Source organism: Saccoglossus kowalevskii, chromosome 12, assembly GCF_978046115.1.
Source record: "Saccoglossus kowalevskii chromosome 12, keSacKowa6.1, whole genome shotgun sequence".
Taxonomy (NCBI): Eukaryota; Metazoa; Hemichordata; class Enteropneusta; family Harrimaniidae; genus Saccoglossus; species Saccoglossus kowalevskii.
In genome coordinates this window covers 7,538,225-7,560,805 of record NC_140652.1, presented here as the reverse complement: position 1 = coordinate 7,560,805, position 22,581 = coordinate 7,538,225, and the positions used below count along the sequence as shown (strand labels likewise).

General features: G+C 34.7%; 2 protein-coding genes across 2 annotated transcripts; one reads left to right on the top strand and one right to left on the bottom strand.

Moving 5' to 3' along the window:
• Window positions 1-1,872: 1,872 nt before the first annotated feature.
• On the bottom strand, window positions 1,873-21,500 carry LOC100375754 (serine-threonine kinase receptor-associated protein-like). Its single transcript, XM_002731975.4, has 7 exons — window positions 21,366-21,500; window positions 10,160-10,295; window positions 9,451-9,532; window positions 8,127-8,299; window positions 7,280-7,417; window positions 5,089-5,225; window positions 1,873-4,590 (listed from the first exon to the last, which is right to left on the bottom strand). The coding sequence occupies exons 1-7, from the start codon at window positions 21,478-21,480 to the stop codon at window positions 4,391-4,393; spliced, it is 981 nt and encodes a 326-aa protein (XP_002732021.1). The 5' UTR covers window positions 21,481-21,500; the 3' UTR covers window positions 1,873-4,390.
• On the top strand, window positions 10,762-11,835 carry LOC146735463 (uncharacterized). Its single transcript, XM_085506260.1, has 3 exons — window positions 10,762-11,037; window positions 11,154-11,286; window positions 11,420-11,835. The coding sequence occupies exons 1-3, from the start codon at window positions 10,762-10,764 to the stop codon at window positions 11,833-11,835; spliced, it is 825 nt and encodes a 274-aa protein (XP_085362386.1).
• Window positions 21,501-22,581: the final 1,081 nt, after the last annotated feature.

Sequence of the window (22,581 nt, the reverse complement as noted above, 5' to 3'; positions counted from 1 at the left end):
GTCCAATTTGTCCATATATGAACTAAATCTATTTCCGGAGATTTGATTTTGTTGCATTTGTGGCCTTAAAACGACTGACATCCAGATTAATCAGCCATTTTTGTCGAAACCTTCAAAAACATATGACGTGCACCTGTGAGCCAATGAACATCAAACAAAGTTTGAATAAAACCGCCCTATCCATCTTCGAGAAAGGTTCTGGAACAGTTAAAAATGGACAATATGTAGTGAATTAAAAGTTAACATTGGTACGACATATGCACTACCGCACCCCTATATCTAAACTTTCAGATGATGTACGGATTTCTATTATAGTTTTCTAGCAACGTGCTTAGTAACTTTTAGAAAATGTCTAAAGCACAAACAGATGTTTAACTCATCTCATAGAAATGTCGGCTCAACTCTGCTATATTTGTCAACGTTTTCATTTCTAATTGAATGTGTTGCCATTTTAATCTAAGTCACGTTTCGATGATTATTTAAAATGTGGAACGTGTAAGAACGAAAAAGTCACCAAGATTGGTCGGTAAATGATTTTGTTCTTATAACTTTTCTTAATAAGTAATGCATTCTCGTTCCGTTTTTGAACGTGTTTCACTCAAATGTGGCATCTATTCGAAGAGGACGTCACGCGTGTTGTTCCTGTCCTCCGTGCACGTAAAATACCACACCTTTCTAGTCACGAGTAGTGATTCATCACGTGATATCTTGAACTTACCTTAAATTCAAACATGTGCTGTTAATGGGGAGAGTTGTCACGAAATTACTGAGTGGACCTCGAATTTATCGGGATTCCTCAAAGCCCACCACCAACCAGTCGAGGCTTGAGGTATGCGTGTATTGCAACCACCTTATCGATTTTCCAAACAATTATAGCTTGACCTCAAACGATTTTGTTTTACTTACTGGATATCCTGTCTTGTATAAAGAATTCATTGAACAATTATAGTCTTTATTTGGATGGGGGAGGGGGTCTTTATTGGTGTAGTTTGCCCATTCAGCAATTTGGGGTATATATCGCGCACATTGGTTTAAAATGGTGACCATAGCAACCGGATTGGTCTAATTTGTGCATTGATGATATACTGTCCTATTTAGTTCCACTGGCCCCAAATAGACATTATTTTCAAATGGCCGCCAATATCTTATTTGACAGTGACACCAAAGATTCTTTTTTGCCTCTCACATAATATATCATTCTCTCCTGTCATCGTGTTCACTGTTCCACATATTATGGTCTAGATCAGTAAAATCACGATCAACAGAAGATAATATGAAGCACACACATTCTATATACAGGAATATGTTGCCACCATGATATCGAGAATGTCAAGCCACGAGATCTGATTCCTCTCTCTGTTCCATCTACTAAACCATGGTGCAATAGTGGATATGATGAAGAGAGAAAATGGAAGACCATTTGTGGGGTAAAAACAAGTCACATGACTCTCCCACAAAAAGATTTCGATGGGATGGGCGTAAAGGTTAGTCTCTAGATGCAGCACTGGATTACTCCCGGGATGAACATCCAGGCATTTTTTTAATTACCTGGCAACCATCATCAATGAAAACAAAAGCTAAAAGCTCCCAGGATATGGTACAAGTTTTTTACCTAAGCTGTTTTTACCGGCTCCTTGAACATTATTTAACATAAGCTTGCAGCGTTCATGCACAGAAATAAATGATATAGTGGTGCACGTCTTAGCAACATAGAATGTACTTTCTATGCTTCCAAAGAATAGCCTCTGATTCAGCTCTTGTTAGTGTTTTTTTTTTACATATCTGCGAGGTCAAAATTAGACATTGTTGCATTTGCAAAAGATGCTTGATACAACTTTACATGTACTTGAAATGAAATACATTTATAACGTATGCATTGCACAATAATACTGTTATATTAAACAATACAAAAGACAAATATTAAGTTACAAAACTTGTCAATTTTCACAAAACATAATTAAACGATCAGGAAACTCAACAATGTAAAACAGACTCCTGGATCACCACACGTTTGTTTCTTTGAGTAAGTACACAAATGAAAATGCATCTATGCATACAAAAGAAAATGTGCCACTGTATGAAAATAAATCTATTGAAAATTGATCAAGTTGAATGTGCAAGAAAAAAGATCGCGAAAACTTCATCACAACATAGAGACAAATTGCTCTAATATTCACATCCCCTTCATTTAGGCAAAATATTTAACATGTGCATGTCATAAGCATTTTAATAGTTAAATTTACCTCCAGACATCACTGTGACATACTATTTACTTTCAATGTTAGTTGTGTTCAGCATGATAAGATTTATTGAAGTGACAATTGCAGTTTTCAAATGGTATATATCAACGCTGCAAATATCAGATTTGATTAAATTGAATTTTGCCAACAAAACAACACTACAACTGATGGTTTCAGATGAAGGAAAATGTATTTTAAATAAAAATACCACCTATATGTACTATGAAATTATTGTAAGAATACCACAAAGTATGCACAGAAGCAGTACAGCGATTGTATCGACCAACACAATCTGACCCATGACACTCTTATATAACCTTTTGTTGTACAGCCAGGAATGGCAATAAAAAAAAAAAAAACATTTTCCACTGTGTGTACTTAGTGTTTGGAAGGTATCATAACAGTAAACAATAAATTAATTATAGCTCACTGATATAGATATGCAATGAATACAACAAGAGGAATCGCAGCCATATTTATAAAGTGTAAATCTTAATTCTACATTAATGAAATTTGGTTCAATTTATTTGTATGGGTAATCAAACTTAGTTTACTGCTGTTATACATATGCATATCACGTACATCAATTATGTGCATAATAGAATTCATTGTGTGTGACTGAATATGAATATTGTCTAACTAAACATTTTACTACTGTACGTTTATCTCATCAAATACAAACACATGTACTGACATGATAAGAGTACACTGTAAATGCTATATTAATAATGCATATGCATACAGTGTGTTTTGGGTAAACATAATAAAAATGCAATATTTGGTCAATGTGCGCTTTTATTGGAGATGTTCTTCTAATAGTGCAAAAATGGTACCGTACGTGTTTATAAGATTTGTGTAACAAGTCTTCATGGCAGGAAAGTTGATTTAACTAACAAGCTCATGTAAATTCAACAACAAAAAAATATTCGCACAATGGTTTCCTGATTCGTAGCATTGAGGTAAATTCGCTAAAACGATATGCACATACTTCAAAGAGTTTTACAGTTAGATTTAGCACTCACTTTTTCAACGATTTAACGATTAGCCCTAACACAAGTTCTGTTAACATATGCAAAATATATATTATTTGACAAAATTCAACAATTCATGATGAAAATATTTTATATTTAGTTGTACACCTTATTCAGATATTTCACTGTATTTTTCATTGACTTGGAAAATGTGTGTCTTGTCATCTCTACAATAGACCATTTTCCGTACACTGCGAGAATCACGCGTTATGCGTGAAATCGAACGTAAAAACAGGACAAACAAAGGTCATAGCGTCGTAGTCGCGTCAAACATCGCGTGGGATTCGACAAACGCAAAAGTATTTTGGGGACATTTCCATGCTTAATAATGTGCTGTCCACATTTGATGATAGGCAATTTCGATTAAGTAAGGGTATTCGGAAGCAATATTCCTCTGTCGAAGATCGGCCGGTCGGTGTGAGCTACGAAATAAGGAAATTCGAGTTCAAAATCAAATCGTTCGATTTTTGCGGCAGACGTTCGACGCGCGTCTTTCATGCATCTCGCGAGATCTCGCAATTGTACGGAAAAGTACCTATTCAATTTGATTTAGCTAGTGTGCTAGCATTAGTCCAAACCCTGATGATAATACTGTAAAATGGCTAATTTTCACTGGGTTTAAATTTCGCTGATTTACCATGTTAGGCATATTCAGTGGGTTTTAAATTTACGGTTTTATCATTAAGATAATGTGTTCTATGCTAAATTTTACATATTCACTGGGTTTTAATTTAGCACATTTTCCAGTAAGCGAAATAAGCAAAATTAAAACCCAGTGAATAATTATCCCCTTTACAGTAGTTGTAACTTAAAATGCCATATTTGTCACAATGCATTGAATGGATACTACTCTCTCATTGTTCAGTTGACATAAAATTTTAATGCATACTGCAGAATGCTTAGCTTTGAAAATGGTTGGTTTTTGAGCACAAGTAACTGAGGGCAGTATGTTGATCTTGGATGCCACTTGTGATGAAAAACCAGGAGGTTCAATACATGTCATGAGTTAATATAAAGACCATTGATAGGCGTCTAGTCAAATGGGCAGTCTAGTGTGTGGTGATCAACATCAATAATATGGAAACAAAATCAAATCTAGTCTAGTCAGAAAGCACATGTTCAAGCATCTGTTTTGATCGCCTGTGACGAGGAGTTTGTGATATCTTCACCAGGAAGTACGCATCGCCAGAGTCCGTAGGTTTTTCCGACTGACGTCTGCCAGAGTCGTAATGTGCCATCTTCTGAGCCGCTAGAGTATAACTCGCCGTCTGGTGAAAAGCGCACACAGTGGACGGGACCGAAATGTCCTTTATAAGATTCTAAGAAAAGAAAACAAATAAAATTTTTAAGGTAAAATAGAATGTTCGGTATCATAGCTTTATACCATCTTAACACACAAAATGAAACAAGCAACCTGATGATCAAAATAGCTTATTTTTTTTTATCTGAGCTTTGAAAGTTTCCCCAATGTCACAGAAAGAAAAAAATATTTTAGAGGTCTATTCAATGTACAAAATGTATACATATATCAAGTATCAAAACAATTGTAGGAGCTAAGAAGAAGAAGAAGAAGAAGAAGTCAACATTATTTGCTAAAAATAGAGAATTGAAGTTAGATATCATCACAAAACGAACAAATCTGGTAGAGGTCCACCCAAGGTACCCACAATCAAGTAATAGGAGCAGAAAAAAATTCCATATTTAGTAGAAAGTAGAAAGTTCCAATACTTGTGGTTTACTGTAAACGATTCCATGTGTCAAAGCCGAAAATTTAAATTATTCAGTAAACCATCTAATGACTTAACACTAAAACTCACCTAGCTCTTGTCCTGTTTCGTAGTCAAACTTGTAAATTTTAAAGTCTTCTCCTCCAGCAACAAAACACAGCTTTTCAGGATGAAGAGAAGCAGAGTATACAGGTGTCGGCGCTTCGTACGATTTGAGTTTTTCAAGACTGCAATCAAAAAATAAATTGTAAGTTCTTAATTAAATGCTTCAAACGTTTGATTCACAAATATCAATTAAAGCACCATGTATCTTATACTAATGTTTAAAGCAAGGATATTTTCAGGGAAAAATTGGATAAATTTGCCTTAGAAGATAGAAATACAATGTAATACAGTGGAAACATGAATTTATAAAGGGGGGGGGGACTAACTCTTTGGGGCATCAAGGCAATTTGATGCCTGTGTGCAGATCAAGCATTGTATACAAAGCAAGTAACATAATCGGTTGTAATATGACATGGTAATTCATATTAGGAAATGATTTGACCTACAATAATGACCTGATAGGTTAAGTCAGCCATTACATGTAACCAATCAGAAGGCATTCTGGTAGCGCTATGTGGAAGCCAATTATCAATGTCAAAGTATGATCTGTTGGAATTGGTTTTGGCCAAAAAATAAGACATGATTTAAAAAAAAAAAAAAACTGTTAATTTTGGCAATTTTTGAAAGGAAAACTGAATATGGAATGAAGAAGTCACCACCTTTCATGGTTGTCAAAAAGTGTGTTAAGTCCGATGAGTACAATAACATGACATAACAGCTTTATGCTATCACTATGTTGATGTTCCATGGTTATACATTAAGGTAGCGAGACTATTATTTGTGTTGAAAATTATGATTTTCACATTTATTTATTAATTGATGAAATGCACTATAAACTTTCATCTGACAAAGTCAACGTAACCTAGAATGTCATATAAGTTGGTTAAAATGTAGATTTTCTGAAGGGAAGCAAGTCAGCTTCAGTAGTGTTTTCTAAAATCAACAACACAGGTTTAATTTGTGTGCCTATAAGTTTCAAAGATTAACTCAAGACAAAGCAATGTTAGGATGTGTTATCAGTAGCTATCTGACACACAATGAGTGTCTGAGTGGTTTGTCTCCGCCCCTGTTTATTTCACGGAATAGTCATTTGCATATGAATGTGTCAGACACGAGGTCACACATCCACTGAAAAAAATCATTGATTTTAGTGTTTTCATCTGCCGTTTTATCGAACTATAGCTATCCCATTCCTTTATTTTTTTGGTTTCCAATAGCCTTACACATTTGGATGCCCCTACACATGTTAAAACAGACCTTGATAGGAAAATAAATCGCTTGTGCAGATAAACAAGCTTGAAAATCTTTGCTGTGACTTCATCGACGTTTTCTAGGAGTTTATGTTTTTCAAAATACAAGGTCTTTAACAAAAAATAACGTATACTTATTGTCGTCGGATTAACACCAAATTTTCACAGCTTTAAGGTGACAATGAGAGGAACTTGAATGTGTCCAGACAAACTATTTCATGGATTATTTACCAATGTGTTGTGGTTTGAGTTGGAGTCAATGCGACTAAAACAGAAATTAAAATTCAGGACACTACTTTTCAAAACGCGTTACTTGAAGAATAAAACTGACCAGACACATTCAATTTACCAGACTATTGAACAACTAGGAAAAGTGAAAACAAAACTTCTTACCACCAGCATAAATGCGTAATTATTTTTTTTACCAAAAAAGTAATTTTTCACTTTTGATTAAGTAACGCACCGTAGAATGCAGATATGGGCATGACAAACACACCTTTGAAAAGCTTGAAGTCTGGCGATTCCAAAAATATATACTTTCCTGGGTCTATTTGTAGTCATTTAGTCACAATTAAAAGATGAAAACAAGTATGCAAATAATAGTCCCGCTACCTTAAGTTTGCATAATCTCGCCACAGAACGTACATCAAATTTGTGTTAGGGTTTTACATACTGGGATTTTCATTTTGTGTATGGCATGTCTGTGATGTCAAAATTATATTGTTGCTTCTTTAACAGGTTTTGTCTTTTGAAAATGGCAAGTGTACTAGAAATGGCTTTCCTGAAATTTAATTTCACAGTGAGCAGGTAGTATTTGTCGATTGTGGAGTGAGTTAACAGTGAATCAAACACAGATTAGAACCGTTAATGTAGTGGACAAGATACAGTCGGTGAAACACTCCAAAGTCCTATGCAACTTGTCTTACCTGTCTGTTTTATAGAAGGATATACTTTTACCATGAGTGATGACAAGAATCGAACCATCATTATTTATATCAAGATTCAAGTTAGACGAATCTAAATCTATCTTCATAATCTCACGATTACTTGCCACATCCCACATCCTATAGAAAACAATGTGAAATCAACAATATGGCGGGTTGTATAATCACAGAGATGCTGCTTTGTGTGTGATGGATTTCCCATCATGTACCATTCAATATGGAAACCAAATACAATTGCTTTTGATGTAATGCATTACTGTATTCATAAGACAGGTTTTTTTTATTTGAAGAATTAAAAAAATATGACAATATTTTCAGGGGCTTTGTAATTACAAAATGTGTTTTCATTGTGGTCAATGGGAACCATGACTAAATTGCCATTTTGTGCATATTATTAAACAGTTTCTGTCAAAAAAATGACTGACTATGAATTACCAAATTCACATACTGATGACTACCCCCCCCCCCCATAATAATGCATACATGTCCATTAATATGCTCAGTAGTGCAAAATTTGAATTTGGCTCAAACTGCTTAACATCCTTAAATGCTTGATTTTAATGATTTTTCAGCACAAAAATGGCCGCCATTCAGCCACCTTGAATCAGCTTGTGAAACAAATTGATGTGGATATGTATAATAAATGAATGATGTATGTGTGAAGTTTGAATGTAATCAATCAAGGCATGTCTACGAACACACGAATGCAAAACACAAGTCACCGTTTTCGGACTTCGTCTGAATAGGGGTTACTAGTAATAAACAATTGATTAATGTTTGTGGAAGATACCATTTCAAATAGGGACACGGCTACAAAAACATGATGTACCTAACAGTTTTGTCTTCAGCTGCACTGATAATAGTTTTGCCTTTCTGACACCAGAGGGCATCCCGTATACTAGACGTGTGTCCACTGATTACTTGGGGTTCTGATTCAGGATGATTTAAATCAAAGATACGCATGAGTTTCTCATTGCTACCAGTAAGAAGTCTAGATCCATCCTGTCAAGATAAATATAATTTAAATTCACTGTACATGTATATCACATGAGGCTGAGGCACAGTACAGTAATACTGTAAAACATGTCTTTTTCGCGAGCATGTCTTTTTAGCGAATTTAGCGAGAGAGCTAATTCGCTAAATTTAAGATGTCGATAATGACTTCATTATAAATTCAAAATGGCGGCCAAACAACGTCTTTCTCCACACACACATTTTGTAAATAACACAGAAAATGTAATAATTTAGAGCGCTTCCTTATTATACTTGACAGTTTTTCTTTGTTTTTAAGGAAGTGATAACTGCGCATTTGTTTTGGCACGTGACAGACAAGTGTTGGGAAAACAGGAAATCAACGAAGATAAGAGAGATTTGCTAAATCAACATTTTGCCCATCCTCATGTTACCACAATTCGCTAAAATAGCATGCCGCTTTCTCAACATGTTTTACAGTACTTTATGTTAGCTGAAATGAAATTCCTGGTGAAAAGGCTTTTTGGGTGTTTTGCTGGATTTTATTTTCACTGAATCAGGATAGCTAGGATAAGTTGTAACCAATAATATTTTATAGTACACAGATCAGGGCTGCGTGTCCATAGTTTGTAATGTGTTGCTGATATCTTCTATCAAAGTTTCAAACTATGTTACAACTTACAGTAAGCGAAATTCTAGACTTGCCACGGCATGGATTTTATACAAAAATTCCTTCTCTTAACAATTTTTTTCTATTTTGTGGCATTTGCCAATAGCTATTCATAATATTCCCTTACTCAATAATTTGTGATAAGTATTTGCGATTAATTATCACAATAAACAAAAATAGGAAGTAGACGAGCACTCGCATCAAAGAATGTGTTAGGGTTGCCTAGAACGTCAGCTCAAAGCTCTTATTGGTCAGCAGCTAGTCAATCGTGCTGCTCATTAGCATAAAAATAGCTATTGATATTCACTGCTTGAGTATTGGATTAGTTTTGTAAATGTTCACAGCTACAGTCGTTTATAAATTTATGGGGAGATCACTGATTGTGCTTTAATGCACTATATAGTTTTTGAATCTTTGCCAATTAAACATCAATTCTAACATTTACACTACAATTTTATTATGAAATATCACCAGCAGAAATGTTCAGGTATGTGTCAAGAAGGATGCTTACCTCAGAGAAATCCACTGTTTTCACGATATGACGATGGGTGAAGGAATAGATCTCATCCCCAGTCACAGCACTCCATACTTTACTGGGGGGAAAAAAATAATATCTTTTTCCTATTTTTATTTTTCTAAAATAATTTTGACATAATTTATTTTGTTATCATTAAGGTTATTTTGTGAAATATGACAAAACATTGACTTAGGCGTCATAAGGTTAACAACTATAATATAATAATGTATAATGTCTATGACAGTGTGGATTTAAAGGATATAAAATCTCACTGAAATAAACATTTTAAAGATGCAATAAAGATGAAAACATATAATTTTTGGTATTGTTTGATTTTTATTTTGACTAATGCATTAGACTTGTAGCACACATCATTCATTACCATAAATAAAACAATAACATTCTATAATATGCGTGTACACTGGTTGATTTGGTGCATACAATAACCCCTTTACAGTATTCACTGAGGTTTATATATTACCTTCAGAAAAATACTAGTAAATATAAATGAAGTCTAATAATAATTAATATAGCTAATAATTACGCTACATCCTAAATAGTAACAATTAATTAACACAGATGCTACCATTAAAACACAGATTAGAAACCATGGAAATCTTTGTAAAATTATTTTTGGAAATATGTGTATAATTTGCATTGACAGTTTTCAGACATTTTATGTGTCTGCATTTGTTATGCTTACGCTGTGAAATCTGCAGCACCTGTAGCGGCTCTTTCACCATCTCTGCTCAGCGTGGCACCCCATACAGCACCTTTATGTCCTAGAAATGTGCCAATCCAATCTCCAGTATCACCCTGACGAAGCATGGGCTTGCCATCTACAATGACAAATTTAGACTCTTTAAGGCTACTAGCTGCAGGGGCAATGGCACACTAAAATAATGAAATCTGAAAAAACATTCTACGCCTGCTTGGGACTTGTTGTTGGTAATGTTTGGGAAATTATTAGAATTCTCAATAACAAACTTACATGTACATGACATACACAGTTGAAAAATACATGATGGTTTTCGAAAGAGGCGATTTTTAAAAGGTAAAACAAGTCTTGAAAGAAGAGTTTTTACATAATAGCATTGATCAGGGTATCTGTGTAAGGGCTAAAAATAGAAATTTGGCTGCGCATGCGCCAGTGCCATATTGAATTGCGGACAATGTAGTGCAGTGTTGAAGCCTCGTCGCCGTTACTTTCCACTTCACTTCGCTTCCGGAAGCCACCAGGGCCGGGGCCGGATCGTCCAGAAATCATCGTCTTACATTACTACGAAAGGACTGTTATTGGACATTATGGTTACAACAAAACATTGCTGCCATGGAAATTGTAAGAGTGACTCTCGATACAGTGACCGGGACTACATGAAAAATGTTATTTTTCTTCGATTTCCGAAGCCACACCGGAACCTTGAGAAATGCAAGACGTGGGTTCATGCTTGTGGACGACAAGATTTCTCAGTGGAAAGTATTAAGAAAGATACACACATATGCAGCAAACATTTTGTTGCAGAAAATGGGCCTTCCGATGAGCACCCTGATCCTATACTGGCGACATACAATGGGGAGCAGGTACGATGATTTAAAGTAATAGTTGCACTGAGTTGTAAATAGTAATGTAGCTGTTAGTCACTGAACTTTAATCATATCTGGTTTATTTAATTTCTTTTGTTCGTTTTAAATTTTAGATACAGCGTTTTTCTAGAAAAAGAAAACCTCCAAAACCAAGAGATGGTGTTCCAAAATCTGCAAAGCAGCAACGAATGGATGTTTCAAGTGCAGCAAGTGGTCTACTGCTTCTTGCTACAGACACTATGACAGGTGAGGTTCACTCATGTCTTAATGTAAACCTTGACATAATATAATATTTTCTAAGACGTCCAATTAGCCAAATTAATCAAAATAAACTGTTTCTTCTTCCTTCTAAATTGTAATTTATACTATTTTTTTATAGAACCACATACTACTGAAGCGATTTGTAATGGGACCCCAGTCAGTGATTTAGCTGTATCAACCACCCAACCTGCCAATGGTCAGTGCACTCCAGATTTGAGTAAGGACAATAAAATAGAGACAGTTGATAAAGGTGTTCAAACAGACTTCAAGAGCCAGGAGATTAACTTGCTCATCCGTTTGCGAGTTGAAAACACAGTCCTCAAAAATGAGTTAACACTACTGAAAAATTCTGATCACATTTCCCCAACTTCAGTGGAAAAACGTTATTTCAGTGTAAATGATGTTGAGGGTAATGAAGCTAAATGCAAATTTTATACTGGGGTAACATGGCTTCAGTTTATGAGCCTGTGGAACTTTTTGGGTCCAGCACGAGACAAACTGCTGTTTTGGAAACGAGATTATAATATTAAATGAAGAAGCATCTCCAAATTTGCGTCGTGGGCCTGAACATAAACTTGGTTCAATGAATGAACTTTTTTTGACACTTGTTAGACTTAGGGTAGGATTATTACATCAGGATATTGCATATAGATTTGGTATCTCAAAAGGTCATGTTACAACTGCAGTTACAACGTGGATACAGCTTTTGTATAAGCAGTTTTCTAGATTAAGAAGTGATATGTTTCCTTCAAGGGATATTGTAAAACGCAACTTACCAGCATGTTTTAAGAAATTTAGAGATATTCGTGTAATAATTGATTGTTCTGAATTTTTTGTTTATCAGTCTACCCATTTTAAGCAGCAGGGCAATATGTATTCTAGTTATAAGAACCATGTTACTTATAAGGTACTCATAGGTATTGCTCCATCAGGGGCAATCACTTATGTGTCTGATGCTTTTGAAGGGTCAATTTCAGATAAGGAAATTGTTCAGAAGTCAGGTTTTCTTGATTTGTTTAGCGAAGGTGATTTGATCCTTGCAGACAGGGGTTTCACAATCAGGGACTTACTATTTGAAAAAAAAGCAGACCTAAATATTCCACCATTCTTAGGGAATAGAGATAAATTGTCAGCAGCTGAAGAGATTCAAACTAAACAAATTTCTAGAGTTAGAATACATGTAGAGCGTGCTATTGAACGCATTAAAAAGTTTAGATTACTAAAAACAAAAAATTCCACTATCTCTACAGCCAGTATTTTCACAAATGGTGTTTGTGGCTGGTTGTCTTGTTAACTTTCAGGAGCCCATTGTTCGCTGAAAGAATCAAACAAAGTGTATTATTAATACAGTTGATTTGTCATAGTACAAGTATGCAATGTATATTTATCATTCCACAATAATATTTAGTCACATTTTAATCCACTCCTAAAGTAACTTTCATGTGTCACACTGTACTTGATTCAGTCATTCTGGTGCTAACAATTAATTTAGTCTGTCTCGGTCACAAGAAAAAATAATAAATTTTACCTGACTGAATTAAAAGTTATCATGGTATGGCATATGGAAAACAAACAGAACACTATTAGTTGAACACACAAAATATCAAGCTTTATTACTTATGTAATTAAAATAATACATTATTTACAAATGTAATTGAAATGTGTAAATAAAAAAATGATACTTGTAAGTGATACTTTCCCAGGTCATAATCTGTGTACTTAATCAATGGACAACATTGACAGTCTTCGTTCACATGTCATCCCATTGGGTGTCCACACAACAAAATAACATGTTTTGGTCTCCAGGATTCCCATTTGCATTTGGCACTGATAATAATAAGAATGATTTCTTTTTAACTTTAATTCTGAATCTAGGCAAAAGTTTTTTACTTGTTTAAAACTCAAGTCTTTTTCGAAAGTATCGGGTTTACTGGCTTTCAGTGAATATGGGCACTTTATTTCCAATATACCAACTATGTTGTTATCCATGCCCATCACAATGCCATCAGGGAATGCACCAAGTCCTGGATGCTTGCTATTTGTCCACATTCCTGACTCCTTTACTTTCAAATCCTGGTGTCTATCCTCAAACTGCTTCCTGGCTTTGTGTTCATTTGAGTGACCCCAAAGCATTCCTGCTGTAGAAACTGGCTTTTCCTACAATTTACCACCAACAATGCTTTCAGCACCACTCTCAGATTTACAAATAAATATTTGCTTACATTGAGATGCAGTGACTCTCACACGTCGCTCATTGTGCCAATATCTATCACCTTGCCCTGCTTTCAGTTCGTTGATGCCATTCACTGTGATGTTTTGAAGCAGTAAATCACGTTGTGCTGTAAGGTGTTTCATGTGATCATCTGTTATTGTGTAATCATCATAGTGGATTGGAATGATAGTTTCCCACATTGATGGTAAGGCATTGTGGGAATTTTGTAAGCTGATAATGAACTCATTTTTAGCTCTTGTATCGAGCTCATCATTGCGGAGTGAGGGGGGTCTTGGGTCAAGGTTCATGACATCTGATGTTTTTTTTCCTGTTGCTGTAATTCACATCAGTAATTTTCATAGGATTTGTTTTATTCTTCAATCCTCTACCCCATTCTGCCGGTCTGCTGGTACAAGACGACTTTTCGTATTTTGCGATATAAAGCAGTAATGCAGTTACATGGCTACACCTTCCTAAGGTGGACGACTTGCACTCACAAGTAGCTTCTTTTACAAAATCAGAGTTGGGAGATACAACAATTGTAACTAAATAGCTTACACTTCTCATGCTGGCCTGCACTTTTGCCTTTACATAAAATGTCGCATTTGTTTGTACTGCATATACTTGTAACACATGGCCACTTCTGTAAAACTGTTCCCCTCTTCTAAGGGGTTTAGCTGTATGGCAATCAAGTTCATCTTCAGAGTCATTATTTATGTTATTACCCTGGCTGGCTGGATGACTTTCAACTATATAATAAAATATACCATATGACCATCTGTTATTATAGGCATATTGTCTTCTAGTTCACACAGAGGCTTCCATCCATTAATTGGTAAAATAGTACTAACACTAACGGTAGCACAGGAGCGTGCCTCAGCTTCTTTCCTCTTTAACCAATACCCATCATCTATCCCAGGATCAATAAGCTGTGAAGCACCACAGTCTATGCAATTCTGACACCTGTAAATACATTTAAAAACACCACATTATTATATTATAGTAACTGTAGTTAACCCATATTTGTTTTACCTAACATTGATAAAAACATTGTGTTAACAGTTGGGTAAATAGAAATTTTCTTTGCTAAAGGGACAGACTGTTTTTGTTTTCCAGAGTAGACAGTGTTATAAAAAATGTTTCCTAGTTGTTTTTCACACGTATTCAACAGGGTGTCAATATGATAATATACAGTACATTAGTAGTAGGAAGTAAACATGGTCGTGATCACAGAAAAATACTGTGACCGTGTTTATTTTTACTTGGGTACAATGACTTTTTAATAATAAAACAGATAAAAACAGAAATCCCGACAACAATATGCCATGAATATTGTGTGTACAAACGAACGTAGACCATATCCAGAAACAGTTGTGTTATGGTGACCGTTCACAGCCGGCTGTCACTCTTCCGGTCATGCCAGGAAACATTAAGTCTGGTTTCCGAGGGAAAACATGGCAATTTTAGGTTTTTCAAACAACTAACAGCACATTTTTTTTAATTTTTATATGAATGGGGTACAATTATTCTGTAAAATACGATTTCTGGTACACACGATAGGCAAATCGAAATCCCGGAAGTAAATTTCAGCGTACAGATAAATGCAACATCGAACTCACCTTTGTATCAGAATACTCTTTTTTCCACTCATTTTGAGTCCTTGACATTTCAGTCATCTCTTCAGTTGTTCCACAGAATGTTTTTCGACTAAAGAATATAAAAAAATTGCGCTCGGAACATCGTCCTCGGTCAAAGACATCTTGTTCGTATTCGCTGCCATTTCTATCTGTGCGTACACTTGTTTGTCCGCAACTACGATCAGTGACGTATCATGAATATTAATGAGGTATTGATGACGTATCTCAGTTCAATGCTATTTGCTACAATAACAAGTCAAATGTTTTTTACCCAATTACGCAAATGTTAATTAAAACACGTTGCTTTTCTAGAGTAGCATGAAACCTCCATTATGCCTTGTTATTTTGGGGATGGAATTGATTTTCAAAAAATTTTAGCTTTCAATTTAAAAAAGTTACCTATCGTCAGAAGTATTTACTAACTTCCAACAAAGAGGTGCTAATTTTACAAAATTGACTAGTAATACTAGTATTGTTTATAAGCCACTACCACATTGTGCGACTACATGTATGTCTATTGTTGATAAATTATAATCCATGACCGGCAGGATGTGTGCCAGTCTCGACATAATTATAATAACGATCAGACAATTTCCTGGTTGGGAGCGTTTCTGTGGTGGTTGCTAATTTTGAGTGCCGGTCGGGCTGACTAGTTCGGCGGAATGCCTGGCACGTACATCTTAACACAAATCCATAAATACATTGCCAGGACCAATCAGAATTAAACAAAATCAAAGAAAGCTTAGAAAGAACTCTCGTGTGCTGAGAGTATTGAATACACATTAAAAATTAATTCAAAATCACTTGTACATGAGATATTGATGGAAAAGCTGAAAACTAATTATGTAAATCAGGTAACTAATATGAACAGAACAGAACAAAAAAATTATGAATTATTATGCTATTTAGAGATTTAATATTAATCAAAATTAATCAGGCCTGTCTATTGTCCTAGAGCATTTATGTACCAAATTTTATTCAAATGTGATGATCAGTAATTGAGATATCAGTATTAATTATGTTAATTAGGTGATTAATAAGCATAAATATTTACCAAAACTAATTGGGTTTCTGCATAGTTCTCTTTAAAAGTTTCATTAAAATCCAATTTGTGGTTCTTTATATATCAGTGGAACATTATGCAAATTAGGTAATTAATATCTAATTAAAACTAATCAGGTGTCTGCATAATCCTAGAAGATCTATGTAGCAAGTCTCATTGAAATATGATGATTATTACTTGATATGTCAAAAGTTGAAAATTAATTAATTATGCAAATTAGGTAATTAATATGTACTCATATTACCCTAAAAACTATCAGGTCTGTGCAGTGTCCTATGACATCTATGTACCAAATTTCATTGAAATGTGATGATTACTACTTGAAATATCAAAAGCTGAAAATTAATTAATTATGCAAATTAGCTAATTAATATATACTGATACTACCCTAAAAACTATCAGGTCTGTGCAGTGTCCTATGACATCTATGTACCAAATTTCATTGAAATGTGATGATTACTACTTGAAATATTAAAAGCTGAAAATTAATTAATTATGCAAATTGGCTAATTAATATATACTGATACTACCCTAAAAACTATCAGGTCTGTGCAGTGTCCTATGACATCTATGTACCAAATTTCATTGAAATGTGATGATTACTACTTGAAATATTAAAAGCTGAAAATTAATTAATTATGCTAATTAGGTAATCAAAATGTACTCGTATTACCCTAACAACTATCAAGTTTGTGCAGTGTCCTATGACATCTATGTACTAGTACCAAGTGTCATTGAAATGTGATGATTACTACTTGAAATATCAAAAGCTGAAAATTAATTATGCAAATTAGCTAATTAATATATACTGATACTACCCTAAAAACTATCAGGTCTGTGCAGTGTCCTATGACATCTATGTACCAAATTTCATTGAAATGTGATGATTACTACTTGAAATATCAAAAGCTGAAAATTAATTAATTATGCAAATTAGCTAATTAATATATACTGATACTACCCTAAAAACTATCAGGTCTGTGCAGTGTCCTATGACATCTATGCACCAAATTTCATTGAAATATGATGATTACTACTTGATATATCAAAAGTTGAAAATTAATTAATTATGCTAATTAGGTAATTAATATGTACTCGTATTACCCTAAAAACTATCAGGTCTGTGCAGTGTCCTATGACATCTATGTACCAAATTTCATTGAAATGTGATGATTACTACTTGAAATATTAAAAGCTGAAAATTAATTAATTATGCAAATTGGCTAATTAATATATACTGATACTACCCTAAAAACTATCAGGTCTGTGCAGTGTCCTATGACATCTATGTACCAAATTTCATTGAAATGTGATGATTACTACTTGAAATATTAAAAGCTGAAAATTAATTAATTATGCTAATTAGGTAATTAAAATGTACTCGTATTACCCTAACAACTATCAGGTTTGTGCAGTGTCCTATGACATCTATGTACCAAGTGTCATTGAAATGTGATGATTACTACTTGAAATATCAAAAGCTGAAAATTAATTATGCAAATTAGGTAATTAATATGTACTTATATTACCCTAAAAACTATCAGGTCTGTGCAGTGTCCTATGACATCTATGTACCAAGTGTCATTGAAATGTGATGATTACTACTTGAAATATCAAAAGCTGAAAATTAATTAATTGTGCAAATTGGCTAATTAATATATACTGATATTACCCTAAAAACTATCAGGTCTTTGCAGTGTCCTATGACATCTATGTACCAAGTTTTATTGAAATGTGATGATTACTACTTGAAATATCAAAAGCAGAAAATTAATTAATTATGCAAATTAGCTAATTAATATATACTGATATTACCCTAAAAACTATCAGGTCTGTGCAGTGTTCTATGACATCTATGTACCAAATTTCATTGAAATGTGATGATTACTACTTGAAATATTAAAAGCTGAAAATTAATTAATTATGCCAATTAGGTAATCAATATGTACTCGTATTACCCTAACAACTATCAGGTTTGTGCAGTGTCCTATGACATCTATGTACCAAGTTTTATTGAAATGTGATGATTAGTACTTGAGATATCAGTGGAAAAGCCGAAAATTGATTAATCACTATGCAAAGTAGGTAATTAATATTGCACAGATTTTTACCCAAAACTAATCAAATCTGTGCATTAGTTTGGAGCATCTGTGTGCCAAGTTTCATCAAAATCCAATGAGTGGTTCTTTAGATATCAGTGGAACAGTCATGGAACAGCTAAAAATCAGCTAATTATCATGCAAATTAGGTAATTAATATGCATAGATTTTTACCAAAACCTAATCAAATATGCGCATTGGCCCAGAGCATCTATGCACCAAGTTTCATCAAAAACTGATGTATGGTTCTTGAGATATCAGTGGAACAGACGGACACACACACATACAGACACACTAACTGCAAAGACGTCCTTTTTGTGCTTCGCACACGGGAGTCAATCACACCAAGTAACAACAAATCACAGGAATAACAATGACTTTGTTTCTTTTGAAGTACGACAATTGCCCATGGTGAATGTTTTGACTGTTTATATTGCATTAAATCATAGACCTTAGAAAGAGAGGGACAGGCAACTGGATTATAAAACAAAGGATTTCATGACATCTGGCGTGCAACATGGGTCACTACAGTTATAAACAAATGACCAAGCTAAGAAAACCGTATGCCGTCACTCACAATCAATCGGCCGCGCAGTTTGCAACACGTCTTTCAGTGCTTGTGCTCATAACATTGAATTTTTAATTTCAATACAAGATCCAGTTTTTGTACTGGTTATTAGGTGACACTTATTACATGTATATGTAGTTACAATTCGGTTTTTTTCATCAGTATAAATTAACTACTCGGCTGATTTTATGTGCGGTGACAAATGATTGACTAATACTTATCCTGCGACTGCCACATTTTCGCCCGTTTTCGGGAAAATAAAAACACTTGTTGTTTGCATTATCATATTTTCACTTAAATCATACTATTTTCAATGATACTTACGTATTTTAGTTTTGCTAGTTTATATTTAAAAATCGTAATTCTGAAATTTCCGAACTGTTTTCAGGAAATGTCAGGACTCGTCCAGATTGTTTTTAGATTGCTGTATTTTCGCCCCATTTCTCAAAAATAAAACATCTATTGTTCCAATTTTTGCGGTTTTTACTTGAGTCCTGCCATTTTCGAAGTAATTAGGGTATTTTATTTTGATGACTTGCTATACAAAAGTCGAAATTACGAATTTTCTGAACTGTTTGAAATTCAAACCATGAAAGTCAGCAGCTTACACCGGAAATGGCTGACCCGGTTTGTTTTAGATCGCCGTATTTTCGCCCGACTTGTCAAAAATAAAACATCTGTTGTTCAAATTATTGCATTTTTTACTTGAGTCATACAATTTTCGAAGTAATTAGGGTATTTTAATTTGATGACTTTCGTTACAAAAGTCGAAATTCTGAATTTTCCAAACTGCTTGTAAACGTGTGACAATCGTCCTACAACAAAATGGCTGACCCGATCTTTTTTTGATTGCTTTATTTTTGCCCGATTTCTCAAAATAAAAACATCTGTTGTTCAAATTATTGCGTTTACTAAATAATTTGGGTATTTTAATTTGATTACTTGCTTTAAAAAAAGTCGAAATTCTGAATTTTCTAAACTATTTGGAAACGTACTTACATACTAACATTAACATACAATTAGCATATTCATGACCGTCGCTTCAGTAGTCACGCAGGGAAACTTGCGCGTTTTGCGCGATTTCACGAGTGCTGCCGACAGTACAAATAAACAGATGGTTGTTTATTCGTTAATAAGATTGTGAGATTATTTGGAGGATTATAACCCAGGTTAAAACAAAAGAAAGGATGTAGTTGCCTGTCCCTCTCTTTCTAAGGTCTATGATTAAATATAAGGTAATTAATGCAAGTTGATCAGATGACATCATTCACACTGGACAAAATAAAGTCGGTACTGTGAACAATACAAATACAATATTGACTGATAAAACAAAATAGATAACCAGCGTTGTTGGAATTGAACAGAAATTACACTTTTAGTCCCATTATGGCCCATTTTGAGATCAATTCAAAGTATTATGCAAACAAACTAACGACCAGTCCAAGTACACATATGAAGACAATTTTACCGCATTGAAGTACTCATTGCTTCCATGATATGTAAAATTATGATTAAAAAATAATTGGAATGTAAAATGAAAAATCAGATAAATGTTCTAGTCAAAAATCATTAAAAACTTCAAACGACACTTGTAGCAGTAACACGTTGGACTGCAAATGATTTGAAAAAGCAGCGAATGAATTAATCTGACTGAAACATTTTTTTTTTTGTACGTTGTTCTTCCTGTGGTTTTGTATTATTGAATTTTTGTGGATTAATTAATTTATGTCTTTTCTTCTCCCAAGCAAAAGCAAACCTTTGTCTTCTTATTTCATGTTTTATTTTTATGAACAGTCTTTCATTTCTAACCTGTTTTCTTTGTTTTCATCATGGACGCCCACATTTTAAAACCGGAGTAATTCCTAATAATTTAGTAATTCAGTAATTTAGTGAGGGAGAAATATCACTGGGCTGGGTGTTGATAATTACGCAAATATATTGAACATTTTGTGTAAGAATCTTAAGAATAGCGTAAAAACTGCAATGAGGAAGAGAAGTAAACTTCGTTGCATTCTGCCCAATCCCACAATGAAACACATGCAGGGTTTTAACAATCCCTCTACTTCCGGGATTAATGCTTCAGTCAATGTCAACCTCCACTCTCCCCACCTCGGGGCTTAGTGGGGGATTTGGAAATTATTGTTGTAAAATTTGCGAAATGCCCTCACCTCCTGGGGCAAGATGGATAGGCAAATCCCCACCCAAAACAAACCCCCCACATTTCTCCACCGATCGCCACTGTCCGCTATGCTTGCTATCAACAGAGTACTAGCGATGCTAGCGATGACGGGACACGAAACACGGATATTACCCCACCTCCACGGGCACAGTTTGGCGGTAAACACTGTCTAATGCCCCACATTTGTCCCGTATCGCCCGAGGTGGGAGGGGTCGGGGTTCTATGGAATGCATGTTCACCGTAAATGTGACGACTCAGCGAATCACACACAAAGGTGAACTTGACCATTTTACCTCGTAGACTTACCTTTACATGCGCTGATTAAAAAATAACCATACGGTGTAACTTGGCTGAATGACAAGTCGACAACTGGCCTCGTATGCCCACTACACGAGAGTGGTGTTTGCTTGACAGACGCCATTTTATCACTCTTAAGGGCGCCCTCTATTGTGAACAAAGCATTAGATGGAACATTCCATTTGTGGGTGGGACCGGAAGGGTGCAGGTTGGCATTTATAATCGTATTGCGTTATGTATCAATTCAACATTAATTGTCACTTTTAATTTCCCATTTAGCATGAATTTATTTTTTCAGAAAATCTACGCCTTATTTTAAAATAGCGTTTCTTTAATTTTTTTGGCACTTTGCTATTCTGAAGTAAAACATAAATGGCACAAACGATACTACGACGTAAACACATTATCCACTGGCAGTATACGTTCGAAAATATCGTCTGGAAGCGTCGGTGCGCGGTCGAGAAAACACGTGATATGTCGGTATAATCTTGGAGTTCCATGAAACAATCTTCTTGTGTGATAAATGTATTAGACTGCATCAACGGAACTATGTTAAAAGCAAATCAAAACAACGTGATACGGTTTCCCTCTGGTAATTTTGGGTGATATTAAATTGCAAATATTACTACACACTGGCACCACAGTCCTTCTCAGGCTGTCCACATAAAGTAAAACACTAAATCTTTCAAAACTACAGATCCAGGGAATGAATAACAAACAACGGTGTTGGTCTGTAGCGTAGTTTGCTACCTCTGTCACTATTTCGCAATGAAACATGTTTTCTGCAGGTCGTAGAAGATGCTACACATTTGTGCAGGAAGTGTATAGATTCCGTTTTCATAGTATCACTCCGTCACAACCTTTGTAATTTCGGCAACTGATACTTCAGAAGTAGGATTACTAATGATACACAATTTTAATATACAAAACTTAATCCAACTAACATTTCTCAATATATTTGTTTACGTCACCATGAGTCCCATATCTAACAGCACGCGACGCGACGATCACCGCCCTTTAACATAATTCATCAAAGGTACGAAAGTAATTTACATCTGATTAAATATATAGTCATTAAGTGAAATGCAGCTTTTCATGTTTCTCAGCAAGTATTCTCTTAAAATTTGTATCCCGTTCGATTCGATTTTGCATAGTCTTAAATTCGAATAGTCGGCTAAACCCAAGTCAACTCAAAAATCCTCATAATGTTGTTCTTGAAAGGAAT

Coding starts and splice junctions, on each gene's coding strand:
- LOC146735463 (XM_085506260.1), top strand. CDS start 10,762: ATGGTTACAACAAAACATTGCTGCCATGGAAATTGTAAGAGTGACTCT. Junction 11,038..11,153: donor CGACATACAATGGGGAGCAG/GTACGATGATTT, acceptor TTTAAATTTTAG/ATACAGCGTTTTTCTAGAAA. Junction 11,287..11,419: donor TGCTACAGACACTATGACAG/GTGAGGTTCACT, acceptor ATTTTTTTATAG/AACCACATACTACTGAAGCG.
- LOC100375754 (XM_002731975.4), bottom strand. CDS start 21,480: ATGGCGTCTGTCAAGCAAACACCACTCTCGTGTAGTGGGCATACGAGG. Junction 8,300..9,450: donor AAACAGTGGATTTCTCTGAG/GTAAGCATCCTT, acceptor TTATCTTGACAG/GATGGATCTAGACTTCTTAC. Junction 7,418..8,126: donor GCTGAAGACAAAACTGTTAG/GTACATCATGTT, acceptor TGTTTTCTATAG/GATGTGGGATGTGGCAAGTA.